General features: G+C 40.7%; 3 protein-coding genes across 4 annotated transcripts in view; 2 read left to right on the forward strand and 1 right to left on the reverse strand.

Moving 5' to 3' along the window:
* Positions 1 to 25,057, reverse strand: part of LOC131690904 (G-protein coupled receptor dmsr-1) — a 623,822-nt gene that overhangs the window by 190,576 nt on the left and 408,189 nt on the right. The window lies entirely within an intron of this gene.
* LOC131687941 (uncharacterized) lies at positions 11,321 to 14,974 on the forward strand. Its single transcript, XM_058972040.1, has one exon. It carries the CDS (start codon positions 11,321 to 11,323, stop codon positions 14,972 to 14,974), a length of 3,654 nt encoding a protein of 1,217 aa, XP_058828023.1.
* Positions 20,750 to 21,106, forward strand: LOC131687942 (hemiasterlin resistant protein 1-like). Its single transcript, XM_058972041.1, has one exon. The coding sequence runs from the start codon at positions 20,750 to 20,752 to the stop codon at positions 21,104 to 21,106; it is 357 nt and encodes a 118-aa protein (XP_058828024.1).

Here is a 25,057-nt window from a genome sequence, read left to right on the forward strand (position 1 = left end):
CGCCAATAACTGCGTTTTTTGGCTTTCATTAGACTCTTCATTCGCCTTTCTAACGACGCGTACTGTTGATAGCTAGCGAGTAACCCGTCTTCCCGGAAGGCCTTATATGCAGTGGACTTTTCCGCGTACAGCTCTGAGCACTCTTTATCCCACCACAGGGTGAGAGACCGTCCATGGGTATTCGCGCTGGGTACTGGTTTAGTCTGAGCTTGATTCGCACTGTCGAGAATCAAGCCAGCCAAAAACCTGTACTCTTCCTCCGGAGGAAGTTCTTGAGTGGATTCGATTTTAACGGATATCGCGGTCGCGTAACTCTTCCAATCAATGTTCCGTGTGAGGTCATACGAGACATTGATTGTTTTCGATGGTCTTGAACCGTTAGCAATTGAAATCACGATAGGCAAATGATCGCTACCGTGGGGATCAGGGATCACCTTCCACATGCAATCTAACTGTAGCGATGTCGAGCAAAGCGATAAATCCAACGCGCTTGCGCGTGCTGGTGGTGTAGGAATCCGCGTCATTTCTCCCGTGTTTAAGATGGTCATGTTGAAATTATCGCAAAGATCTTGGATTAATGTTGATCTATTATCATCATGAAGACAGCCCCATACCGTACCGTGCGAGTTAAAGTCTCCCAGAACTAGCCGCGGTGCCGGTAAGGATTCCGTGATATTACAAAGCGTTCGGTGCCCTACCGAGGCTCTAGGAGGAATGTAGATGGAAGCAATGCAAAGGTCTTTACCTTTGATTAAAACTTGACAAGCGACAATTTCAATGCCTGGTGTCGAAGGGAGGTTAATTCGGTTGAAAAAATAGCACTTTTTGATCCCCAAAAGTACTCCTCCATAGGGGTTTTCTCGATCCAGACGAATTATATTAAAGTCGTGGAAGTTGAGATTTATATCGGAAGTTAACCAAGTTTCACATAATGCGAAAGCATCACATTTTAAACTATTTAGTAAAAATTTAAAGGAATCGATTTTCGGGAGGATACTTCTGCTGTTCCACTGTAGAACAGTGATCGAATCGGTGACCTCGTTCGATGACTTAGCCATCGAAGGATACGATCGCTGCAAGGAGGGGCCATTTAGTAGTCAATTGCTTCAAAAATGTTTGCACTATAGGGAGAAAACGTATCAGAAGGCTTTTAAGAGGATCAGTAACATTGAAAGCTGTGAAAATTAAGTCCACTATGTCAGAAAATTTCATTAGTCCGCTACTGGACTGAGTATCTGTTTGAAAAAAGGGGACACTTGGGGTTTTTGGTGTCCCTGGAAGTGGTGGGTACTCCTTGTTAGAATTAATATTTCCAAGTCCTGGAGCAAATTGCTTCGGCTTTTGTGCATCACTTCCGTTGGATTTATTGGTTGTAGATGGCGCACTCTGAGTGGACGACACCTTGGCACCCTTACGAGGCAATGTAGGGGAGGCTGGATTTCTCCTCTTCCTGGATTCCCCTGGGTTAACCAAAGATGTTCCCTCTCGTGGGTCGTCAGATTCTTGCTCAACGCCAGCCAAAAGAGCAAAGGAATTTTCGGAAGGGACAGATGGCGAAGCATTCTTTAGCATTTCTGCATAAGAACGCCTTGAGCGTTCCTTAAGGGAGCGCTTAATTTTATCCCCGCGCTGCTTGTACGCAGGGCATGATTTAAGAGCATGTGAAGGGCCCCCGCAGCAAATACACTTTTCAGTTTCTTTGTCGCAAGAGTCATCCTCATGCTCTCCTTCGCATTTGCCGCATCGTTTCTTATTTCCACAATATGTGGCTGTGTGGCCCAACTGCTTGCAATTGCTGCAGCTCATGACCCGCGGTACAAACAGGCGAACTGGTAGGCGAACCCTGTCAAGGAGGATGTAGTTGGGAAGAGAGGACCCGGCGAATGTCACCCGAAGCGAGCCTGATAGAGAGTAGGTAGTCTTACCTCCCTCGGTGTTTGCGGTATACAATTGTTTGCATTCTAAGATCTTAATCTGTTCAAGAGAGGGGTCCTTAAAGCAGCCAACCCCGTGCTCCAACAGTTCTTCGCATTTCAGGCCCGGTTCGGACACTACCCCATCGATTTCACAGGCCACACAAGGCACGTACGCTTTAAATTCCCGTGTAAAGCGCTCACAGCAAGCAATCGCGTTTGCCTGGCCGAGATCATTCACTAGAACACGTATCTTGTTTGCCCGAACACGTGTTAGCTGAGCTACTGCCGGGTAATTAGCAGTCAGATCTCGAGAAAGTTTTAATATATTAATCGGTTTCTCTCCGGTCCGAAAATATACCACCCATGGCCCAGAGGAACCTTCTGGGTACTGCTTTATACGGGGAGCAATGCGAGTATTAGGGGGATCAGGGACTTCCATGATTACATCAGATGGTATTTCGCCCTCGGCCATTTAAGCACGAGGGCAGAGCGTTATATAAACGGGAATGTGTCTTATTATTTGATTACAAGGTAGAGTAAAAGTAGGGAAAAGGAAAGAAAGCAAACGAGGGAAAAAAATAAAGCAAAACTTATCTGCAAACAACGTCGATTGTTCCGCACCAGCGAAAACAATGTGCTGGATTTACTTTCGGCACCAGCAGAACGACAGCTAACGAACGAACAAAGGATGACCTTGACTCACTAAAATTTACACACCGAACACCACTGTGAAATATAACGATCCGTTCCGTTCAAAGGTTGGGAGACGTATGAGTTATCGTTGTTTGTCTTTTCTCCACTACCCCTGATATGATTGCTACTGGTGCAACCCTCGATGTTGGAATTAAGCCCCGTTCTGAATATCTTCTCCGAGCGTAAGCCTCCAGTACAAATAGCAAATTTAAATTTGTTTTCCTTGTTCCAATTGCTCAATTCAATAGTTTTAAATGCTCATTCAATAATATTACTAGTCTCAAAAACCGGCGCAATGCACCTATCAGTGAAAAGAGACATTTCGTACACCTATCACTGTTGGATCATTTACTAGTTTGCAGAACTCATGCGAAGTAGGCACCCAATTAGAAGTAGGATAAACGCGGTTTCAAGTTCTGCCGAATAAAACCTCGGATAAACTGAATAAATTATACAAAATCAATAAAACAAATAAAATATTAAATTAAATATAGAAGAGAAATGAAAAAAAATCAAATTCCTAAAATTAGTAGAATGATTAACACAAAAAATTAATAAAATAAATAAAAAAAAAGTAGTTAAGCTCATTATATGCAAAATTAGAGAATATTAAGAAAATTAAAAATAATGAAATAAATGAAGTAAAGTCTAAAGTAAGTGGATAAAATGAATTAAATAAACAAATTTTATATAAAGAGTAAAATGAGCAAAATGAATAAAACGAGCCAAATGTAAGTAGCGGTTTGGCCACTACTCGGGTTCTGATTTGCCCGACAGACCCTTTGTCAGGACGGCCTAGGTGCTTTTACCGGAATTTCGGATTTTCGTATGAAACAAAAGGATAAACAAACAAATATAAATTTTAATTCACCGACTTTTATTCTCCTCTTACTCTCCATGGGTGCTGATGCTGACGCTCTGCTGTTGCTGGCGGAAGGGCCGATGGTGTCTACTGCGACTGTCCGGCCAGGAGCATATCGGCCGAGTTGTCCTGATTTTAGATGGCTGCTCCGGCAGCGGTCCTTGGGAATTAGCTAGGAAGGTGAGTTTTGCTCTTTTGTTGGAATCTAATCTTAACGAATGAAAATCTGCATGGATGAATGGGCGGTTTGTTCATTTGACGTTTTAAGTTGCGTCACTGAATATTGAAAATGAATGTGGATGAATTTGATCAATTTTCATTCAATGAATTTGAATATTTGTAACTCTGCTCCCTAGTGACTGGCGAATAGTCGCCGGGCCAACTTACTCCCCGTGAATGACCCAGGCAAGCACCGCTGTGACCTACCTCAGGGAGAACCTTTGTCCGCCTTGCTTCGTTCTCCTTGTCGAATATCTGTGGAGGAGATCTAGGCTCGTTCGGCTGATCCTCCACAGGGAGAAGGGCACTGATGTTACCTGTTCCTTTTTATTAAGCCGGAGAAGCAAGTGGTTCCTTGGTGCTTAGCTTCCTGTTTCGGCGACCCTACACCACGACATTTTCCGAATGCCAGGACCATAGACGGATACCTTGGCGCTTAGCTTCCTCTTCCGACGACCCGACATCAAAGCATTAGTTCTCGAACCACGGGCCGGCACTTTTGCGGGAATATTCTTCCGCACATTAGAACTGGCTGGATTGTCCAGCTAAAAAACGTCCAAACGGGTCAGAAAAAACACACGACGTCGTTCACTCACCGTGGCTCGATTCTATAATAAAATGAATAAATTGTAAGAAAACAAACAAAATGAATAAAATGCATAAAATAGATGACTAAATTTAGTTAATTTAAAAAAAAAACAAATAAATGAATGGATTGAATGAAATTAATTAAATTAAAAAAATTAAGAGAATGGAAAATACTAATAAAATGAATAAAATTAAAAAAAGAACAACACAAATGAATAAACTAAATAAAATAATTAAAATGAATGAATTGAATAAAACGAATAATATGATTGAAATGAATAAAATTAAAAAAAAGCACGAAAAATGAATAAAAATGTTGAAATGATTCAAATAAATGAAGGTGTAAAATGAATAAAACTTGAAATGAATTAATAAAATAAATGAATAAATCGGATAAAATGAATAAAACAAATAAATATGTGAAAGAATTTATCGTTCAAAGGTCCAAAGTGTTAGTTTGAAACCTCAGCTACATTTTGGTGCCATAAAAGTTCATTTGCATCACTCCATGGCAGCACTAGGCGACGATTTGCAAAACTCTATGTTTTTCCACCATTTTACAATATAGGGGTCATTTGGACCTCCCTACGGGGTAATTCAGACCGTCATAAAATGCATTGCAAAAACTTAATCTGGTTAGTCACAGCTGTCGATTGGCGCATCATGTATTTTCTTTGTTATGGCGTGGTAATCGTGTGCGCCGACGCAAGCCGCTGAGCGGCGGCTGATGGAATTGGCGATCCGAATAGCCACTCATGAGCATCTTGAAAATATTTGTATTTTAACACAAACAAAATCATTCCGAAAAGAAGGAGCTTCAATTTTTTCGGCATTTAATTAGCAAGGGACTGGAAGGTGAAGTATATTTTTCAATATTTAGAGCCATAGTACTCAAGGGAGAGCAAGGTGTTGAAAGGAGAAAGTTTAGAAAAGCGTGGAAGGATCATATATGCAAGCTTAGAGCTCACCGGCGACTTAACCCTTTGTCTGCTACCGTAGTGGTCAAGGTCTTTTGGCATTAGAAATGCGAATCACCTGAGTCTACGGCATGTCCGAACAAGCGCAAAGTAACTTGTTACTTCATGCTGTCGGAACCGACTCTCCTTTCAACACCTTGCTCTCCCTTGAGTACTATGGCTCTAAATATTGAAAAATATACTTCACCTTCCAGTCCCTTGCTAATTAAATGCCGAAAAAACTGTTGACAAATTAACTCAATAGGCCGTTAACAAAAATGGTTAACAAAAAAATGGTAAAAAAAGGAGCTTCAAGCTTTCCAAAACACTTAGGGTGGGTGCTCCTATAGTTGAGGTGTACCAATAGTTGCAGTAGTGGGTTATACGCCTAACTAAGGTACCAACCATCAACAAATATTTTTTTATCGATTCATCGCACTAAAATTATGCGACAATAAAACTGTTATCCTTGAAATTTGCTCAAATAACTATTGAAAAAAATGATTTTCTTAGAATTTTGAGCTCCCTTGCACCTATAGTTGATGTAATGTACCTATAGTTGCAAGTGCCATAAGAAAGCAATGGGATTTGCAACAATAGGAACCGAGATTAGCGATTGCACCACTATTGGTACATGTGTTCCTATAGTGGTACAAGCGGTTTTGAATACATAAATTGGTTATTAATCCATCTTTATATTTTTCCTATGAAGTAGGGACTGAAAGCTTTCGTTTAATGTATTAACATTGCCCATAGGTCTATTAATCGATTTTTTAACAAAAATTTTCCTTAAGCATGCGACTATTGGTACATCCACCCTACCTGTTATATTTTCACTTTTGGTTGTTGTTTTAATCACGGTTTTACCATCATAATGAATTGTATCTCCTTTCTAAAAAAACAAAGAATTAGATTTCGCTGCCAAAATAATGTTTTAGAATAGCGGTTCCACGAACAGGTAAGGGCCGTACACTAATTACGTAAGGCTTTTTTAGAACTTTTCAACCTCCGCCTCCCCCCAGATAAGAGTTCGTAAGATTGTGGTGAACTCCCCCTCTTCTTCTACATGATTTGTGTAGTTAAAAAAATCGTATTGGTAATTCATTAAATTATACGATGGCGAAAATGGTACTTATAGAACTCTGGTAGGAAGGACGACCACTTTTATTTTCAAATCAAGAGATGCCTTTTTGGTCACGGTTTTCATACGACAATAATTATATTTGGTCTAATACCAACGTTTCGAAGGTATACTCCTTTATATTCAGGGCAAAAAACGGTAACAGTATTATCTTAGTCAAGTTATTTTGTACATTTAAACAGGAAACAGAACACGCAAATCTACAACAGAAGAACCCCGCGCACACCCCAAGCAGACTGAGCAATCAGGACAGGAAAATACTTATAGAAAAACTAAATTCAGGACAGCATTTAAATATAATCATCTGCAGTAATTTTATTTGCATCCTAATCTCGCCCAGTAGAAATTTCAGAATAACTTTTGGGAGATATTCAAAAACTCCGATTTGGTCCACAAAATTTGCTTCGCTATGTTCCACTTCCTTTGAATCTATTTCCTTGTGATGTAGAACTCAAAAGAATTTATAATCACTTCTGGTGTGAATTTTTTCTGAGTTCAACTATAACGCTTATCGTATGCATAGCTCCGACATGACCAGCTTCGAAATTTCTTGAAGTAAAACACAGTTCACACTCTGGATCTATTCGACCAACAAGATCTTTGACAATCACATGACAGAAAATGTCCCAGATACCTTGCGTGTTTGAAACGAAAGTTTGAAAATAAAGATGTTGGCCTAACAACGCGAAGGGTATCGACTTTTTAACTTGTAAGGCAGATTGTGACTCCAGTTCCCGATCAGGACAATGTACCACCAATAGTCAAGAAATTGATGTGACTGCTCCAAAACTATCGACAATTAACCCATTCATGCCCATGTTGTTTGTGGACAACAACGTTTTTAAACAGCTATAACTTTTGATTGAGGCGAGATTTGCTCACAAAAACAAGTAAGGCTCATTAATGTGATTATTGCCTTTAATTTGAGTATTAACAGTTACAAGGATCAGCTCTAGAACTGAAGTTATTGCAATTAGTCTGATTGGATTCCGATGGAGCAGTACTGCCAGGGACAGTTTACGTTGACGACGGAAAATGATTTTTTCATATATCTTCGTTATGGTGCAATATTATTGAAAACTGATAAAACTTATCAATTTAGACTGTCGTTGACTACGTTCTCCGCGTAATTGGACTATTGTAATTATTCTAGGAGAATTGTATTGAGCATAAGAAGGTAAAAATTGACCAGCTTCTAGCACTGCCATGGAAGCATCTATCTTTATGAAAATAGGCTTTTCGTGTTTGTTGACCCAACCGTTTTTTATGAAAAATAGTTTTGAAACCCTACATGCACTAGAAAAAAGTTGGGCATGAAAGGGTTAAGCCGCTCCTCACGTTGGCAATAATCAATTAAATTCCATAACTAATTTAACAATCATATTCTCTCGCTGCAAAATACTTCAATTCGAGGTCCGCCTTTCCTTGACCATGATGTACAATATGTGCTCATTTTGTTTGATATACAAAATGTTCCTGGCACTAATAAGAAATAGTTTCTTTTCCTATGAAAAAATATTTCTTTTATTGATTTCATTTGTCATGCATGTTTTATGATATTACGTAAGAAAAGACGAAACCCTCCCCCCTCAGATAACAATTTGTAAGATATTTTGAAACTCCCCCTCCCCCCATATGCCCTTACGTAATTAATGCATGGCCCCCTACAAGTCTAAACTTTACAAATCATATTGAATTTCCTCTGTCAAACAATTTTATCAAGAGTTATCGTGTTCGTCGCGGCGCTTCTCAACGTTGAAATGGTTGGACGTCTACTCTTGGAACGTTCGTATGTGTGGCTCTGCCTGACTGAACGCAATTTTCGTACGCAATGAATGTATACATAAATCTTATCATTACTTGCTTTGCTATCACTATCGCAAAACAAAATATCTTTCGATTTGAGCACTTTACATCAGACGCCTCCCTTAATCATATGTTTTATTTTTATTCCTGAACGATCGGTTGAATGAGTGAATTTTGACTATCTTTACCCTGTGATTCAACTTGATTCCGCACACCCTTTAAATCCATTATTAAAACTCCGTCTCGGTCGAGATTCAACATGTCCTTAATTCGTTCAAGGCTTAATTGGTAACTCTAGTTCACCTCAACTGTAATGATACTTTTTGTGTGTAATACTAAATATTTTGGACGTAATTTGAATTTGATATCATCTTAGAACCGTGAAGTTACAATGTGCTTCCAGATAATATCGCTGGTTTTGAGTTTCAATATTATCTTGTGAGACATATGAGAAGAGTAACAACAAGCATTTGCGTGACGACGAAACACATCACACAACCCACTTCAAGCAATCCCTTCAAGCACGTGGAGCAAAAGCTATAGATGAACATGATAATGATATCAACAATCATATCAATTTTGTAACGCTTAACCAGTGACATTCAATACCTTCCCATTTCGCTCAAATCTAGCCCCGAGGAAGATGCAAAACTGGAATGTCAACTATTCCGCGATGTTTAATTATATAGAATCATCTTCCTGCTTTCTTCGATGGTTTTGCTTTCACGGTTGCACTGATTCTCTTCGCGAAGGAAACCTTCCTCAGAATTTATGCCTACTACTGATTATTTTTCTTAAGTTTATCAAAACGGTAAACTAATGGCTGTAAAAAATCTACGCGTTCATTGATACACACAGCTTTAAACGACATCTCCACCATGGATCGTTAATTTTTATCTGGAGGATGTAGCGCAATACCAGATATCGGAGAAAAATAATCTTATTAAATTGCTTTCCACGGCGCACAGTGGCTTGAGGCTGGCCAAAACATCAAAAAAATTTTTAAAATATTGATATTTTATATTTTTTCTAAATTTCTCATGTATTGAACGTTTTTATTCAAAATTTTATGATCATTGGATAAGAATACGATTTTTAACATCAGTTTAAATGTAGCAAAGTCCGGACTTTATAATGATTTTCATTTCCGAAACCACAATTGCTCTGCTCACTTCAAATGCATGTTGCTCCTTTGATTTCGGTCCGATTTTAGCACAACTAGTTTCATCATGTAGAGGAACGAGAGAGCTTGGTTAGCGATTAAAAAACATTAATAAATTCGCTTGAAACTATGACTTTTTCGTTTAAATATGTTTGAGGTGGTCAGATCAAAAATACTTTTTTCACTAATGTATTCTGTACAAATTTCGGAACGGTCACATAGTATACATTCTATGGGAAATAACCTCTAAATTTCGAATATCCTGGTTTCTGCGCCTAGGTGCGCAAAAAGGTTTAAGGAGATTTTGAAGCTTTGTTGCTGAAATGAAAGCGCATGGTGTTTTGTGTAAAATAATTAGACAATCTGCAGTAAACCAACACGTTATACAATGAATTTAAGGTAGTGTTCTTTATTTTTTATGATATTGCTGACTGGAAGTAGCCAATTGCAAAATCCATTAGTTGCTGCATGACACGAATAGAAGTCAGCAATCCCAACTTCGCTATAATCGAACCCAACGACGAAATGCTGGACAAGAAGGCCCAGCTCAGCGGAAAATGTGCCCTCCCGAGCATCGTCAGCAAGCAGGCACCACCCAGCAACGATTCGAGCGCATTGTCGGTGAGAAATGCGCACTCAACTATTTGAATCCGACCCCAGAGTCTACTTCGATTGTACCGCGGCAATGCGGTGCCATTCATAGCAACATCAACCAACAACAATGTGGCCATTCGGATCGAGCTCAGATATCACCGTGGAGAACGAAATATCCACACACGAAGCGGCCGGATACACTATAGACGGCCTGCTGGTGCTGGCAGTGATTATTGCCATCATCATTTGGCGATGGAGGCGAAACGCCAAAAGAATCCAGGAATTGGAGGACGCGACGAGGCGAGCTCGCCTAAATCCAAACGTTGTGTAGCAGTCTAAATGGTGAGCGGCGTCATCCGACGCCCGCTTAGTCAGCGATCCTGGTGCACTCGGCACCAAGAGGGACTAGCCATGAGGCGGTGCACACTGCACCAATCATAAACGCAACTCTGTAAGATTATTTGGATAAATAAAGATTAGTTCTTGTTCTGTGGTCGACGTGATAAGTCAATTTTCTATCACGTCCAGTTAGTGGAATAGGGTGCGGGCCTATTCCACAGTTCAGCTTTCTTCTAGTTTTAACAGTCCCTGCGGAAGCGGGACTTAAGTTGGTATATTAAACGAACATTTTTTGGTGACCCCGACGTGATCAGCACCGGCTGATCACTCCTTATTTGCGCAGATAGAAGTCAAGTACAAATTCGTTCACTTCGCGCGCGAAGAAAAGTGATCCGAATGACTAATTAGTGAGCCGCAGTGCAATATGCGGTGAAAAACAAATTAAGTGAAGAAAAAGGCCGCTTACTGCGGAAAGCTAGTGAAAATGACTGAACAGGCCAATCTAAACATGCTCTTTACGAAGTGCATGCTGCTAATGCATGACACTCTCAACAGAGTGAAAGCGTCTCCCGTGTCCACCACTGAAGCGTGGGCACTTACTAAATTGACCGAGGCTCATTTCGAGATGGCATCCGGCGCGGCCATCCGCGGAAAAATGAGCTTCGCTTACAAAAGCTCGCTGTTGAACTTAAGAAATTCAATCATCGATGAAATTGGGTGGAATATAGTGCGGGATATTCCCACTCAGCCGCCGCCGGCTATCGAAAGAAACGAAAGTGAGCCTTAGGAGGCTAAATACGACACATAGTGCGGGGTGGCATCAGACCACCCAATCGAAGTGAATGAATGAATAACGAGTCCCAGTGACACGAAGCGAAAAGTGTAGTGAACCAGAAATAGTGTATCTAATTGCAGTTGGCTCGAACCATGCGTGTTGTGAGCATTACCCAAGAGAGAAAAAAAAGTCGTAAAAATCAATCCTACTGCCACCCGTAGGCAGCGGTTGTGGAAATTTTACTCGGATCCCGAGTCTTCTTTCAAATTATGGGACCTAGATCTATTAACCTCGGTAGCGGACCCATATTTCAGGAATCTGCGCTTGGATGGCTAGTTGGCGGATTAGCCTCCTTGCAAGCTCTTCGGCAGGCTACCGTGGCGATTGTTACAGCCAACCCGAATACAACAAAGATGCCAAATGTCGAATCGAGACCGGAGGCCAATGACAACGGTGAGAACCTAGAAGTTCTATTCAGGAAATTCTGGACGCTGGAAGAGGTGACTTCTGCGGAAGCGAAGCCCTGCTACAGCGTGAATATTTGCGAAGACCATTTTCGAAAAAATACAACCATAGGGCCAGATGGAAAATTTGTAGTACGCTTACCCCTAAAGCGCGAGGCGCAGTTATTAGGCCATTCTTTCGAACAGGCAAAAAGGCGACTGCTTTCGCTGGAGAATCGCCTAGCCTATCACCCAGAAATTTACGAGCAATATCGATCATTTCTTGCGGAATATCTCTCAATGAATCACATGGAAGCTGTCCACCCTAGAGACACTTCCCGCATCGGGTACTACATACCACATTCCTGCGTGATTAAGCCAGATTCCACCTCAACCAAGTTGCGGGTAGTATTTGATGCTAGCGCAAAAACGTCAACACAATTATCACTTAATGATATCCAACACAGTGGACCCGTGATTCAGCGTGAATTATTTGATCTGCTTTTGGATTTCCGATGCCACGACAAGGTAGTTACCGCAGACATAGTAAAGATGTATCGTCAGGTGAACATTCACGAGGAGGACTCATGGTTGCAATGCATCCTTTGGCGGGAATCGCCGTCTGAGGAAATTCAAGCATACCGGTTGAAAACGGTAACATACGGGGAAGCGGCATCATCTTTCCTAGCATGCCGAGCACTTCACGAGGTCGGACAGGAAATTCGACCTGAACAGCCTGAAATTGCAGACACCATTCAGCAATGTTTCTATGTGGACAATCTTATGATGGGGGGAGATTCTACAATCGATTTACTGGAAAAACGAAAAGCTGTAGAATCAGCCTTGATGAAGCGAGGTTTTCCCCTGCGAAAGTGGGCATCCAATGATGTCAACATTCTCGCTGACGTGTCGAACGAGGATCTAGAGAAGGAAATACGAATCGGAGATCATGACATTATAAAAACCCTGGGCGTTGCTTGGTCGCCAAAGGACGACACATTCCGCTGTATCACAGATAATCAGGTAAATACAATAGAAAGCATGACGAAACGGCAACTAGCCTCAGAGATATTGAGGCTGTACGATCCATTAGGCATCATGCAACCGATAATCATCACCGCTAAAATACTTCTCCAAGGACTTTGGAAAGTTAAGTTAAAATGGGACGACAAAATTCCTTCTGCATCACTACATCAATGGCTGCAGCTTAAGAAAACGCTACCGAAATTGTCTGACTTGGAGCTACCACGCCAAGTAATTCCTAGTAATCCAGTGCACTTGGAACTGCACGGGTTTTCCGATGCATCCAACCTGGCCTATGGGTGTGCGATCTATGCTTACGCCCAGGATGAGCAAGGAAAAGAATCCATGAATTTATTGTGTGCAAAATCGCGCGTGGCTCCACTGAAGGACGTCACACTTCCACGAAAAGAGCTCTTAGGCGCGAAACTGCTAGCAGAGCTGATGGCCCGAATCAGCAAAATTGTACCATCTCGTGCCACAAACACTTGCTTTTGGTGCGACTCACAAATCGTATTAGCTTGGATCCACTCGAATGCTCCCCACAACGAAGTATACGTGCGAAACAGGATCAACGTGATCCAGTCCCTCACTAATTCCAGAGATTGGCACTACATTCCTACAGATCAGAACCCCGCGGATATAGTCTCCAGAGGCATCTCTGTGAGAAAATTACTGAACATGAAAAGAGAAATGTGGTTGCATGCCACCCCCTACGTTTTGCAAAATCGCCAACCCGCCGAGCTACTCGTAGCTTTGCCAATGACTACCGTTAGTTCTTCTGCCAACGACAACATCATCATCGAAGCCGAGGACCTAATAGCAAGGTATCCTCATCACAATTCATTTCGACGAACGCGAAAGCACTTTGCCTTCCTTCAGCGGACTTTGAATAATTTCATGGCCAAATCTGCAACTATCCGGGGCCGCGGTATCATCAGGGAGTTCTCAAACGGACCCATAACTGCCAGTGAGTTAGAAGCTGGCGAACGCCTGATCATCAAGCATCTTCAACGTCTCAGCTATCCGGAAGAATTCGCTCACCTTGAAGATAAAGGGGTTCCTACCAAACAAGGCCCTCTTCAACATCTCTGTCCTGTCATCAAAGATGGACTGATTCGGATCGTGGGAAGACTTAGCCTCGCTGATCTGCCCCAAAATCAACGAAGTCCAATCCTGATCCCTCGAGAACACTTCTTCGGAAAAATTGTGTTGGACCACATTCATAGGCGAAACCTCCATGCAGGAATGGATACTATCATTGCAGATTTCCAGCAGTATTACTGGATGCGAAACCTCAGAAAAACAGCCAAAGCTGTTATCAACAAGTGCATCTTATGCGCACGTGCTAGGCCCCGGAAACTTCAACAACAAATGGGCCAATTACCCAGAGCAAGGGTGACTCCATCACCTACCTTTGCACATACCGGAGTCGATCTATGCGGCCCGTTCCAGGTTTTACCAAGCCCACGGGCTAAGACGAGGATGACGGTATACGTATGCATATTCATATGCTTTTCTACAAAAGCAGTGCATCTAGAAGTGGTGGAAAACCAATCCGCCGATGCGTTCATATCAGCATTAATGAGATTTACTTCGTTGCGCGGCAGGCCAGAGGTAATCTACTCCGATAACGGAAGAAACTTCGTCGGAGCGAGCAGAGAGCTCACTGAACTCCGAAAAATCTATAATGATGAGAATTTCCAGAACCAATTGGTTGAAACTGCAGCTGACAAGGGAATAAACTTCTCCTTCATTCCACCTAGAAGCCCCAATTTTGGAGGGCTCTGGGAGGGTAATATCAAAGTCGCGAAGCGCTTGTTTGCCGCAGCAGCCCGTGGAGCCTGTTTCAACATTTTGGAGTTGCAGACTGTGCTGTACCAGGTTGCGGCCATAATGAACTCTCGTCCTTTAACCGCGGTCTGGTCGGACCCCAGCGTGCCACAGCCGCTAACCCCAGGTCACTTTCTCATCGGGAGACCCATGACGGCTCTACCCATACCAATCAAACTGAACGAAAACGGGAACCTTTCAATACGCTGGAAGCGCATTCAGCGCCAAACCCTGCAATTCTGGAACAAGTGGCAAGATGAATACTTGCAACACCTGCGCTGCGTAGCCAAGTGGACCAAACGGCAGCCTGATTTAGAAATTGGACAAATTGTCCTCATAGGAGACGACAACAACCCCGTAGCAAAGTGGCCTATGGGGATAGTCACTAGTACCCATCCGGGTGCAGACGGAATCGTTCGAGTCGCCACGGTTCGCGTGGGACCCAACGTGTACAAGCGCAATATTCGGCTATTGGCTCCACTACCACTCGAATTACCAGAAGCCGACATCAGCATCGAACGAAGGCCAGTCAACCAAATATCAGAGCACGAAGAAGACCTTCCACCTCAAGCCATTTGGGACGGTCGCCTACGCCTTCGCCCCAAAGGGGGGAGAAAATGGAAGTAGCCAATTGCAAAATCCATTAGTTGCTGCATGACACGAATAGAAGTCAGCAATCCCAACTTCGCTATAATCGAACCCAACGACGAAATGCTGGACAAGAAGGCCCAGCTCAGCGGAAAATGTGCCCTCCCGAGCATCGTCAGCAAGCAGGCACCACCCAGCAACGATTCGAGCGCATTGTCGGTGAGAAATGCGCACTCAACTATTTGAATCCGACCCCAGAGTCTACTTCGATTGTACCGCGGCAATGCGGTGCCATTCATAGCAACATCAACCAACAACAATGTGGCCATTCGGATCGAGCTCAGATATCACCGTGGAGAATGAAATATCCACACACGAAGCGGCCGGATACACTATAGACGGCCTGCTGGTGCTGGCAGTGATTATTGCCATCATCATTTGGCGATGGAGGCGAAACGCCAAAAGAATCCAGGAATTGGAGGACGCGACGAGGCGAGCTCGCCTAAATCCAAACGTTGTGTAGCAGTCTAAATGGTGAGCGGCGTCATCCGACGCCCGCTTAGTCAGCGATCCTGGTGCACTCGACACCAAGAGGGACTAGCCATGAGGCGGTGCACACTGCACCAATCATAAACGCAACTCTGTAAGATTATTTGGATAAATAAAGATTAGTTCTTGTTCTGTGGTCGACGTGATAAGTCAATTTTCTATCACGTCCAGTTAGTGGAATAGGGTGCGGGCCTATTCCACAGTTCAGCTTTCTTCTAGTTTTAACAGTCCCTGCGGAAGCGGGACTTAAGTTGGTATATTAAACGAACACTGACATTGGTGAACAGTAACGGAACATCTATCATGAAAATGGGATCATAGTTATAAGAAAGGTCTAATGGCACTGTATGGAAAAATGCATTTAATATTTTACGACTTTTGACATCAAAAATGAGCTCAGCACCTCAAAATTAGCTTAAATTGTGATTTACAGCCGAGTTAGGTAACATTTGAGGTTTTGTCCGACTTTTGTTTGAAGATCCGCCACTGTGCGGCGCAGCGGTGCCGTGGAACATTTTCAACGTATCAATATCATTCAGTCCACTTCATTATTTGACGTTTTCTTTCATACTATCATCTGCAAAGGTCGGTACTTTCAAGATTATTGTTGATTGTTTTGATTTGCGTCTTTTTGTTTTGCGGGCAGAACCCGAGAAACCATCTCCGACTTTTTTCCTCGTTGGCGGTGTAAGTCGTTGCTCCAAAAGAGCTGATGATTTGATAAACGTTCCTGGTTTCACGATTGCTACTGCTTGGAATTCTCACGACAGCGATAGGTCACAAGAATTCAATTAATATTCGTTATGACTTATCATGCAATACTAATTGAAAAAGGAGACCGTAATTGCCATTACCACTGCATATCTGGCTGATTTGATTCTGCAAGTAACGAACCATGCCTAAGTTCCAGTTGTTGCATACATTTATCGTATTTAAAAAAATTGAAAAAATGTTTTGCTTTCTCTGAAAGTACAATTCTTGAGAACATGGATCTTGAAACAATGGATCGAAAGCTACAGCATTTCTAAGCGCGCTTCATCTACCAAAAGTAGTGGTAACTTGAAAATTTAATTTCAATCATCTCGAAATATTTTTTAACGAAAACGGCTTTTCCGATTTCACGTGCGTTGGCGGGGATCAACAGCGTGTTACGGGCCTGATTACATCCAATAAATTCTCTAAAGATACTATTGACCTCAGTTTAACCGTTTTGACATTAAAAGTGGATTGAATGTTTTTGGTCTCATTTCTCCATATAGGAAAACGGTAATAATCCGTATTTAACCCATTCATGCCCATGTTGTTTGCGGACAACAACGTTTTTAAGCAGATATAACTTTTGGTTTAGGCAAGAATTTCTCTCAAAAACAAGTAAGGCTAATAAATGTGACTATTACCTTTCATTTGAACACTAATAGCCGTAAGCTCAAAGGCGTACTAACTCTTTTAAAACCGAACTAACTTTTAAACCGGCCTAAAATATTTGGTAAGCTTTAACCAAACGATGCTGTCATTTATATGGCTGCGTTCTGATCTGTGATACACGACAATGTTAAAAAACAACAAATTCAAGTTAAAGAAAATGAGTAAATTAGACAGCATGGTAAATTGTTTTTCATTCGGATATTTTCTTGCAGTAAAATAGCTTTTCTTCGTCATATGTCTCGTTCCATAGCGTGTGAGAACAATTTTGTTAACTTGTAGCCGATATGCTTCTGAACTTAGAACTTTAACGTGTTGGATAGTTGATAGTTGGCCGATGATGTATAGAATTTTGTAGTACCATAATATTCAATGCACAAAAGAAAATAAATTGGTATACATATGTATGCTTTCATTCAGTTTGAATACGCGCTCGTCGAGTTTGAGGTGATTGAACCATCGATTGTAACTGATGCCATGATAGTAATTTTAAACTTTGATTAAAAAATTGGTTGAAATTGAAATATCAATTTGAATTCAAAATGAACTGTGAATGTCATTCTAATTGAACATGATACCTGTCGACATGGGGGTGAATATTTATATTCGTTTGAAGCGAATTTTCACAAGTTCGGAATAATTATAAATTATAAATAAAGGTTAGATCACACTCTGCGAATTAAAATTGTACGCGTTTTTTCAGCGAGACTTAAATAAAAGTAAACAAAGATCAAACCAAAAATTAAACTTTGACAGAATGATCATTTTATATTCACAAATGTTATATTTCATATTTTTGTTTGCACTGTGGCAGACAGAGAATTTAGATATGTTTCTGTAATGCATCAATGCAGATTGGAACGATTTTAGTTGCTAATAAAATTTCTACGATTTTATGAATAAAATAATAAGTACATTAAAACAGAAATCAGAGTTTTAAGCATCCTAGCAATATATTTTTACGAACATCCTGTACCTATTTGTGCCATTTATACGCAATTCCCCTTTAAACAAACTTATAATCATTACAACAACTGACAGAATCTTATATCTGTTTAATTATTTCTAGAGTTAATTAATATTTTAATCAAATTGATGTCGTATTATTTTCTGATTCGCGGCTCAAGGTATATTTTGGAAAAGTAGAGAAGTAGAGTAGATATATGTACCGGTGGATCAGAACAATTGAAGCATATGCCAACAATCGAAACAAATATTGATCACCGTTGCGTTCGCGATCAATTTAAAAATATTTTGCATTAAGATTTTTTATGTGAGTTTATTATCATTGAAACAATACACATATTTAAAATCTGATATTTAATCTTGGCTTAGGGTACTTGCGGAGCTAATTAGTAAGCTGTTAACACTATGATTCAATTTGTTAACCACGAGTGCAAATAGGAAAATTCATAAAATACTGCATTTTACGATTCATATCCGATTATCAGTCATTTGGATCTATCCCCTACAAAAATTAATATAACTTTGGTCTGAATGCGATTCGAATCGATCCAATTTATCCAAATGCGCTCTACTGTAACTCTTTGATGTGCAATTGGAATCAAGCGTGTAGAGAGAAGGAAAGAACGAGGAAATCGAAAATGCGGATAGATATAGTTCGACGGTGCTTGTCTTTCCTATACCTGATAAAACTGGCTTATTTATTGTCATCTTTATTGTGAGTAAAGAGAGCCATTTTTATCCAGAAGAAAGCCGAAGAGAGGATTGAAAATAACGAAGTATGCGCAAGAGGAGCATGACAAATTTTTACATATTTTTGTCTTCTTCCGGTAACATGATGCTGCCATTTGCATTACTGCGTTCTGATCGGCAATACACGGCAATGTTAAAAAACCGTACAATGAGGTTAATTGAAAATGCACTGTTTTTGCCATTTATTAGTCTGATGGATTTATATTTTTAAAACAAGTTTGGAATCCTCGATTTAGCTTAAACAAAGTAACATTAGAATTATTAAAGATCCATAATTGGCTAAAACGTTATTTTTGCTATTTTGCTATTAATGGTGCATACTATCGAGAACGTTATGGAATTGTATTGTTAGTCTCTAGCCACTCCAAGGGCATTATATTTAGTAGTCAGACAGTTCAGTCAAATTTGACTATTTCAAATTAAATCAAATGCTTATAGAAAAATAGCGGAAGTTTACCTCTTTTGAAACGTTTGTATTAGTTGCTGTTCTGCAGCACATGAAAAATGTCAAATACAATAATTTATTTGCTTCAGATAATTATGTGGTCGTTGGAATAGAAATCTGACATTTTAGCTTGGTGGGGCTCATTATACCATCCTACCCAACTACTCCACTAACCATGCATATCGAATTTGGCAGACCTACTTTGCAGAAAATGAAGTAATTCAAATTATTAGCACGATTACCTAATCAAGCGTGAAATACCAAAAGTTCAGCAATTGAGCTGAGAATTTGACAATTTCAAAAGCTGATTTTCGGTGAAGTAAATCTGTCAAATGGGTTAAATCCAAATTGCTGAGCTGAGCAAATTAAACAGTTCCACTCATTTTGATAGCCATAAGTAAACTAACGAAGGAACACAATTTTTATTCAATGCAGCTCTGCATCCAGAATTTCGTTCTACGGTTTGTTTCAAAATGATTTGACTTCTGCTAACTTGCAATATAACTCTTTGATGTGGCGTTTTGAAATGAGCGTGTAGCACCTTCTAGATAGGACAATAAAGAACATCAAAAAATGGCATTTAAAACTCGATTAAACCTGTTTTTCGTGTGGGATAAAACTTGCTTACTTGGCCTCATATGGTATGTGTGCAACATGGGCCATAATATTGCACATAAAGGTCGAAAAGTTGATTCAAATTATTGAGATGTATGCAAGAGGAACATGGCGGCCTTTTACACTGTTTTCATTTGGCTTCAGGATGCAGCCATTTCTGCAATAGACCTTTCTCGTCCGACCTAACACCTGTTTTTCTTATTTTTAATCGAAAGATTACACATTGATAAGAACATTTCCGTAAAAATGAGATTTTTAGGAGCTATCATGATTTTTTAATGATTTTTTAAAATTTGAAATATGCAAGAATGTTGAATATTTTTTTCACCTCAGCAAGAATGGTGGGACTTAAAATGTGCGTTTGGGCAGCACTGCTTTGAATATTTTCACTTAAGTTCTTGGCAACGCGGTAAATGAAGTGGTGAATCGCAGTACAAAATTCATTAGCAATAGGTTTGTTCCAGTACCAGGAGAAACTGGAAGTACTCCGGAGCAAACAGGGAGAAAATCGTTCCTGTACTATCTTCTTCTCTTTTTTCTTCTTCTGGTGGCAAACCGGAGTGAAAAGGAGCAAGAATTTTTTGCTCCGGAGCAACAGGGAGTAACTTCCATGTACTGGAACAAACCTAATGTAAACAAACTAAAATGAACCTCTCGCTGTAGAACATTGGATGAAAATGTTTAACCTCACTTTTTTGACATTTCGCAGAGCTTGTTTACATAGACTTAGAATTTTTTTTATTCGACTACAGTATGAGAAACTTGATTTGGTTTACTTTTAAATGCAAGCTCGCTAGGCTTTCATTTTGTTTTGACGTCATTAGGCAATGTTCCATTAAATTTGGCATTTGGATTTTTCTTGTCCACGATTCGTTGAAGAAAGCGATTTTATTTGTTGCGATCAATTTAACTTGTTTTGTTTTTTTGCTGAATTACAACATTAGCCACAAAACATTGTGATGATCTCTGATAATTGGTAATCTCTAGTAATCCTTGAAATTATATACATCGCAATATAGGTCCGCACCATTTGCAGCCGCTCCACCTCGCCGGAATCGAGTTAGCCGATGGTACAGCCTGCGTCACACTCGGCTGTCGCTGCACCAATGGTAGCTCCCAACCAGGCCTTTGGATTAATTGCTCAAATCGCAGCTACTGCTGGTAGTGTAGCAATCGGCTCCGTCGGTAACACCGTTGGACATGCCCTCATCGGAATGTTCAGCGGTTCCGATTCACAAGAGGCAGCCTCGCTAGGGCAGGCTGCCCCGGTATCGGGCGAGGCAAACACTCCGGCAGGACCATGCTCGTGGGAGATCAAGCAAATATCTTGTACCCAAGGCCAGGTCGAGTGTGATTCGGAACAATTACCAAATTTGGAAGTCCATATATATAGCGTTCACGTGATACATTTTCCTCGAAGTTGATTGAATAAAAATAGTATAAATGTTGGCCAAATCCTGCAGCACTAGGATCAAAGATAGAGCATTAACACCAACTCACTGTGCTTCGGTGTTTTTTTGCAAAGGAACTATCAGGTCTATGTTTTATTTAGTAAATATTTTAATAAATATTAGGAGTATGACTTATTTATATTTTGATGGCGCGGTGAAGGGGTGGTTAAAGTGCGAGTCGTATCTTGAAAATCGATCGCTTGAAAGTAGTATAAATGATTATAAAATGCGACAACATAAACTCATAACCTTTCTAATGGTTATTTAGCCATAGGTAACGAGAAAATAGATATGTTTTATTCATATACAACAAAAATTACTCAGCAATAATTTAATTTATTATTTGTTACGCGTGATTTTGTCTCCAGTGATTGGCCAAAATTGGTCGCTTTTAGAATCTGGTGCTCTAAGCATAACTGTCCCATGTTAATAGCGATTCCCATAACAAATGGGACAGTATGGCGATCATACAGTTGTAACAGCGAATTTAGCATTGACATCAATATAACCAGGTTGGTTGCAAGCAGAAAGAACAATACTAGCTGGGCTGCTAGCTGTTTGTGCTACTAATAACACTTGCAGTCTGTCAAATTAATATGATTCTATGATCTAGCTTCAATGACGATGGAATATAGCCGAATCCAAAGCCTAACCCATCAGCGCATTTGATCATGTAATGGATATTATCAACTCTAAAAGAAATACATTTTATTGTTGTCTGTTTTTGAGGTTAGAACTTAGAACTTTTATACTATTCTGAGAATGGTCCTCAGCAACTATCCTTCCAAATCAAAGACTCGTGCTAGCAATGGCTTCGTTCAGAGGCTGCTGCTGTACATTTGTTTTCTTTAGCTGGCCCATTACGATTCCCCGGACCGAACCACTTTTCCGCTGCCACAAGTGGGAAACGAACGATTCACATTTGATTTCCGTAGTCACAAATTACCGAACCACTGGCAGGTAGCATAATCTTCGGACTTAGTTGTGAATTGGAACAGTCAAGCCTGACTTCCCGAGCTACATCTCCAGTATTGTCGTCCCATACGACTAGTGAACCAAAATGTGTCCCACACACATAGCACACCATCCTGGCAATGGCAACTAGATGCGCCCATCTCGGCCTGCCACAGGTCTATGAAAATACATGTGATAGGACGGTAAGGTGGAGATAAGTGAACGGTACGTTGTTATGATATGCTTATTCCGCTTCATTGAATTCATATGCTTCGAAAATAAGTTAGATTTTTTGAGATCATAACCCGTTTTTCGGAGATTTCGGAGAGTGCGATATTTGTGGCAAAGAATTCATAACTAGTGCTGAACTCACTCGCCACATGCGCATGCATACTGGAGAGCGTCCGTATAAGTGTGATATCTGTGGCAAAGGCTACGTGGAAAGCAGCAGTTTGAAACGTCACCAGCGTGTTCACATCGATATGAATCTTGCGGATCAAATATTTAGTTGCGACATTTGTGGTAGAAAGTTTCTTGAATCTAAAGAACCTACGTAGCACAAACTTATCCACAGCAAAGATCGAGAATTCAGATGTGAAGTCTGTGGTGGCGGGTTTAAAAAATATTCTCACATGACTCGGCACATGCAAATCCATACAAACGAACGCCCGTACAAATGTGACCTCTGCGGGCAGGAGTTTCTTCGAAGAGCACATTTGACCCAGCATAATCGCAGGTATGTTGGCGAACGACCCCATGGCTGTGAATAGTGTGGAAAAAGATTCGTTGAACGTAGTCATTTGATAGGACACAAGAAGCTGCACGAAAGGTCAAGGAATGGTAGCAGGCGAAAAGGAAAAATTAAGGATTCTACCGTGACCGAAAGCATCCACGCGGTCACTGAAGGCGGTAATGGGAAAATAGAAGAGGAAAAGCTAGTTCTAACATAAATTATCTGATTGAAAGCTATGTAAATAGAAGTCTTGTTTATTATCAAAATGTATTTAGTAACTTTCTATATTTAATTGCGGCGCCATTAAATGGCCCTGTTATCAACAATCGACACTATAAAAATTATCCACTCCCTTACCAACGGCCTGCTGAACACTCGTAACCATAGTCTTGTAGGAGCTGTTCTAGTTCAAGCCCCACACACATAGCACACCATCCTGGCGACCAGATGCGCCCATCTCGGCCTGCCACTGGTCTATGAAAATACATGTGATAGGACCGCAATGGCCGTTTAGGGTGAACTGCATTAGGTCGCTATCGAGTCGGAACACTTTAACAGTGTGGCCCTGGCTGCCAGTCATGACTGTACCGCCCGCCACATCCAAACATGTTACCGGTTACCCGGCTGGTGAAACTCCAGAATACATCGAAGCTCCTCCTCGGATGCGTTATGTTGAGCTGGCAACGTTGTGGACGGATTGCTGAAATAAACTAATGCTTCCTGCCGAACCGGTGCGTACGTGGGCTAAAAAAGAATAAGAATTAAGGCACTTGATGACATACTTATTGCAGACTGAAAATAAAATGACTTAGAATATACAGTATTTTAAAATAGCAAATAAAATCTATCTGTTCTGCGCTCTACGTGAGCTTAAAAAATTGCTTGAAACATAGGACTTACTTCGCCCATATGCAGACGTAAACCCCAATCGATCTGATAACCTTGCGTGTACGTTTCTAGTCTCAGAGAATCGATTCGTCCACTCAACCGTGCGAATATCACTTTGTCACCGGCGAGCTTTATGTTAGTTACCCCATTGTTGTGGGTGTTTTCGGCTTCATATATACCCTGCAATGAAACGTCCGTCAATAGTTGTAATAACAAACAAGTGACTCCATACAATTTACCTTAAAGTTACCAGTCGTTCCCTCCCAGAATTCCAACCGCCCATCTGCACTCCCAATCTCTATGAAATTATCAAGAAACTCCAGACACCAGATCGGCAATGTCTGGTAACATTTCTTCCGCGCTGAACCTCCTCCTCCAGGTGGCTGAGAACATTCGCCAGCGCTCATCTGCTGCCGGGGTGGGATGAAGCCGTATGATTGGACTTACTCTTCACCGCTGCTACATCATAGCCCTTGGTTGAATTATTCCACAAAAACCGGATTCGCAGATCCGCACAAATACCTTTTGGGCATACACGATTATCATTTGTAAAATGTTTCTCATACTGAACGGTAAAATGAAAATATTTTCCTGCATCTCATTCTGATGATTGTGCCCGGTGAAGTTAAACTGTAGTTTTTTCTTCAGTTTGAAAGCAAAACTGGTCGGCGAACTCTCGGGAAACGGGAGACAGCTGATGTTTTTGGATTCCTTGGCAGGATGAAATACATAACAGATAGGTAGGTAGAGAAAACAGGAAAAAAACAAAAAAGATGTCATCGATGTTTGAAGAGCACTTTTCACTTTAAAGCAGCGTTGTCAGAGGGTTTTGTATAATAAGTTTGTTCTACACGGTTAAATAAAACAACTTGCAGAATAAGTTCTTTTAACTTACTTTTGAGTTGTGCGTCGCTTTCGCACTTATTAGTGTTGTCAAAAACAAAAAGAGAGATTCGAATTTTAGGTAGTTTTTCGTTTCCGTGTAGTACACAGAAGTTGCTCCGGAGCAAACAGAAGCAAAAAATACTTGCTTTTTACTCCAGCTTGCTAACGGAAGAAGAAAAAAGAGAAGAGAACATAGGAACGATTTTCTCTCTGTTTGCTTCGAAGTACTTCCACTTTCTACTGGTACTGGAACAAATCTAATATCGGTATAGTTCTAAATAAAAAATAGGTATTTATCGGTGTGAAGATGTATGCTAACCAAAAGTTATCTGCAAATTATTGGTTTTAAATAATAGATCATTCTAATGTTATGTAATCAAACCTACCGAGTTCAATCGATTTCAGAATCGGTTGTTGAGCTTCATTTGAAATTTTGATAGTAACCTGGCAGATTGCTGAATCAA

The sequence above is a fragment of the Topomyia yanbarensis genome, chromosome 3 (genome assembly GCF_030247195.1).
Source record: "Topomyia yanbarensis strain Yona2022 chromosome 3, ASM3024719v1, whole genome shotgun sequence".
NCBI lineage: Eukaryota > Metazoa > Arthropoda > Insecta > Diptera > Culicidae > Topomyia > Topomyia yanbarensis.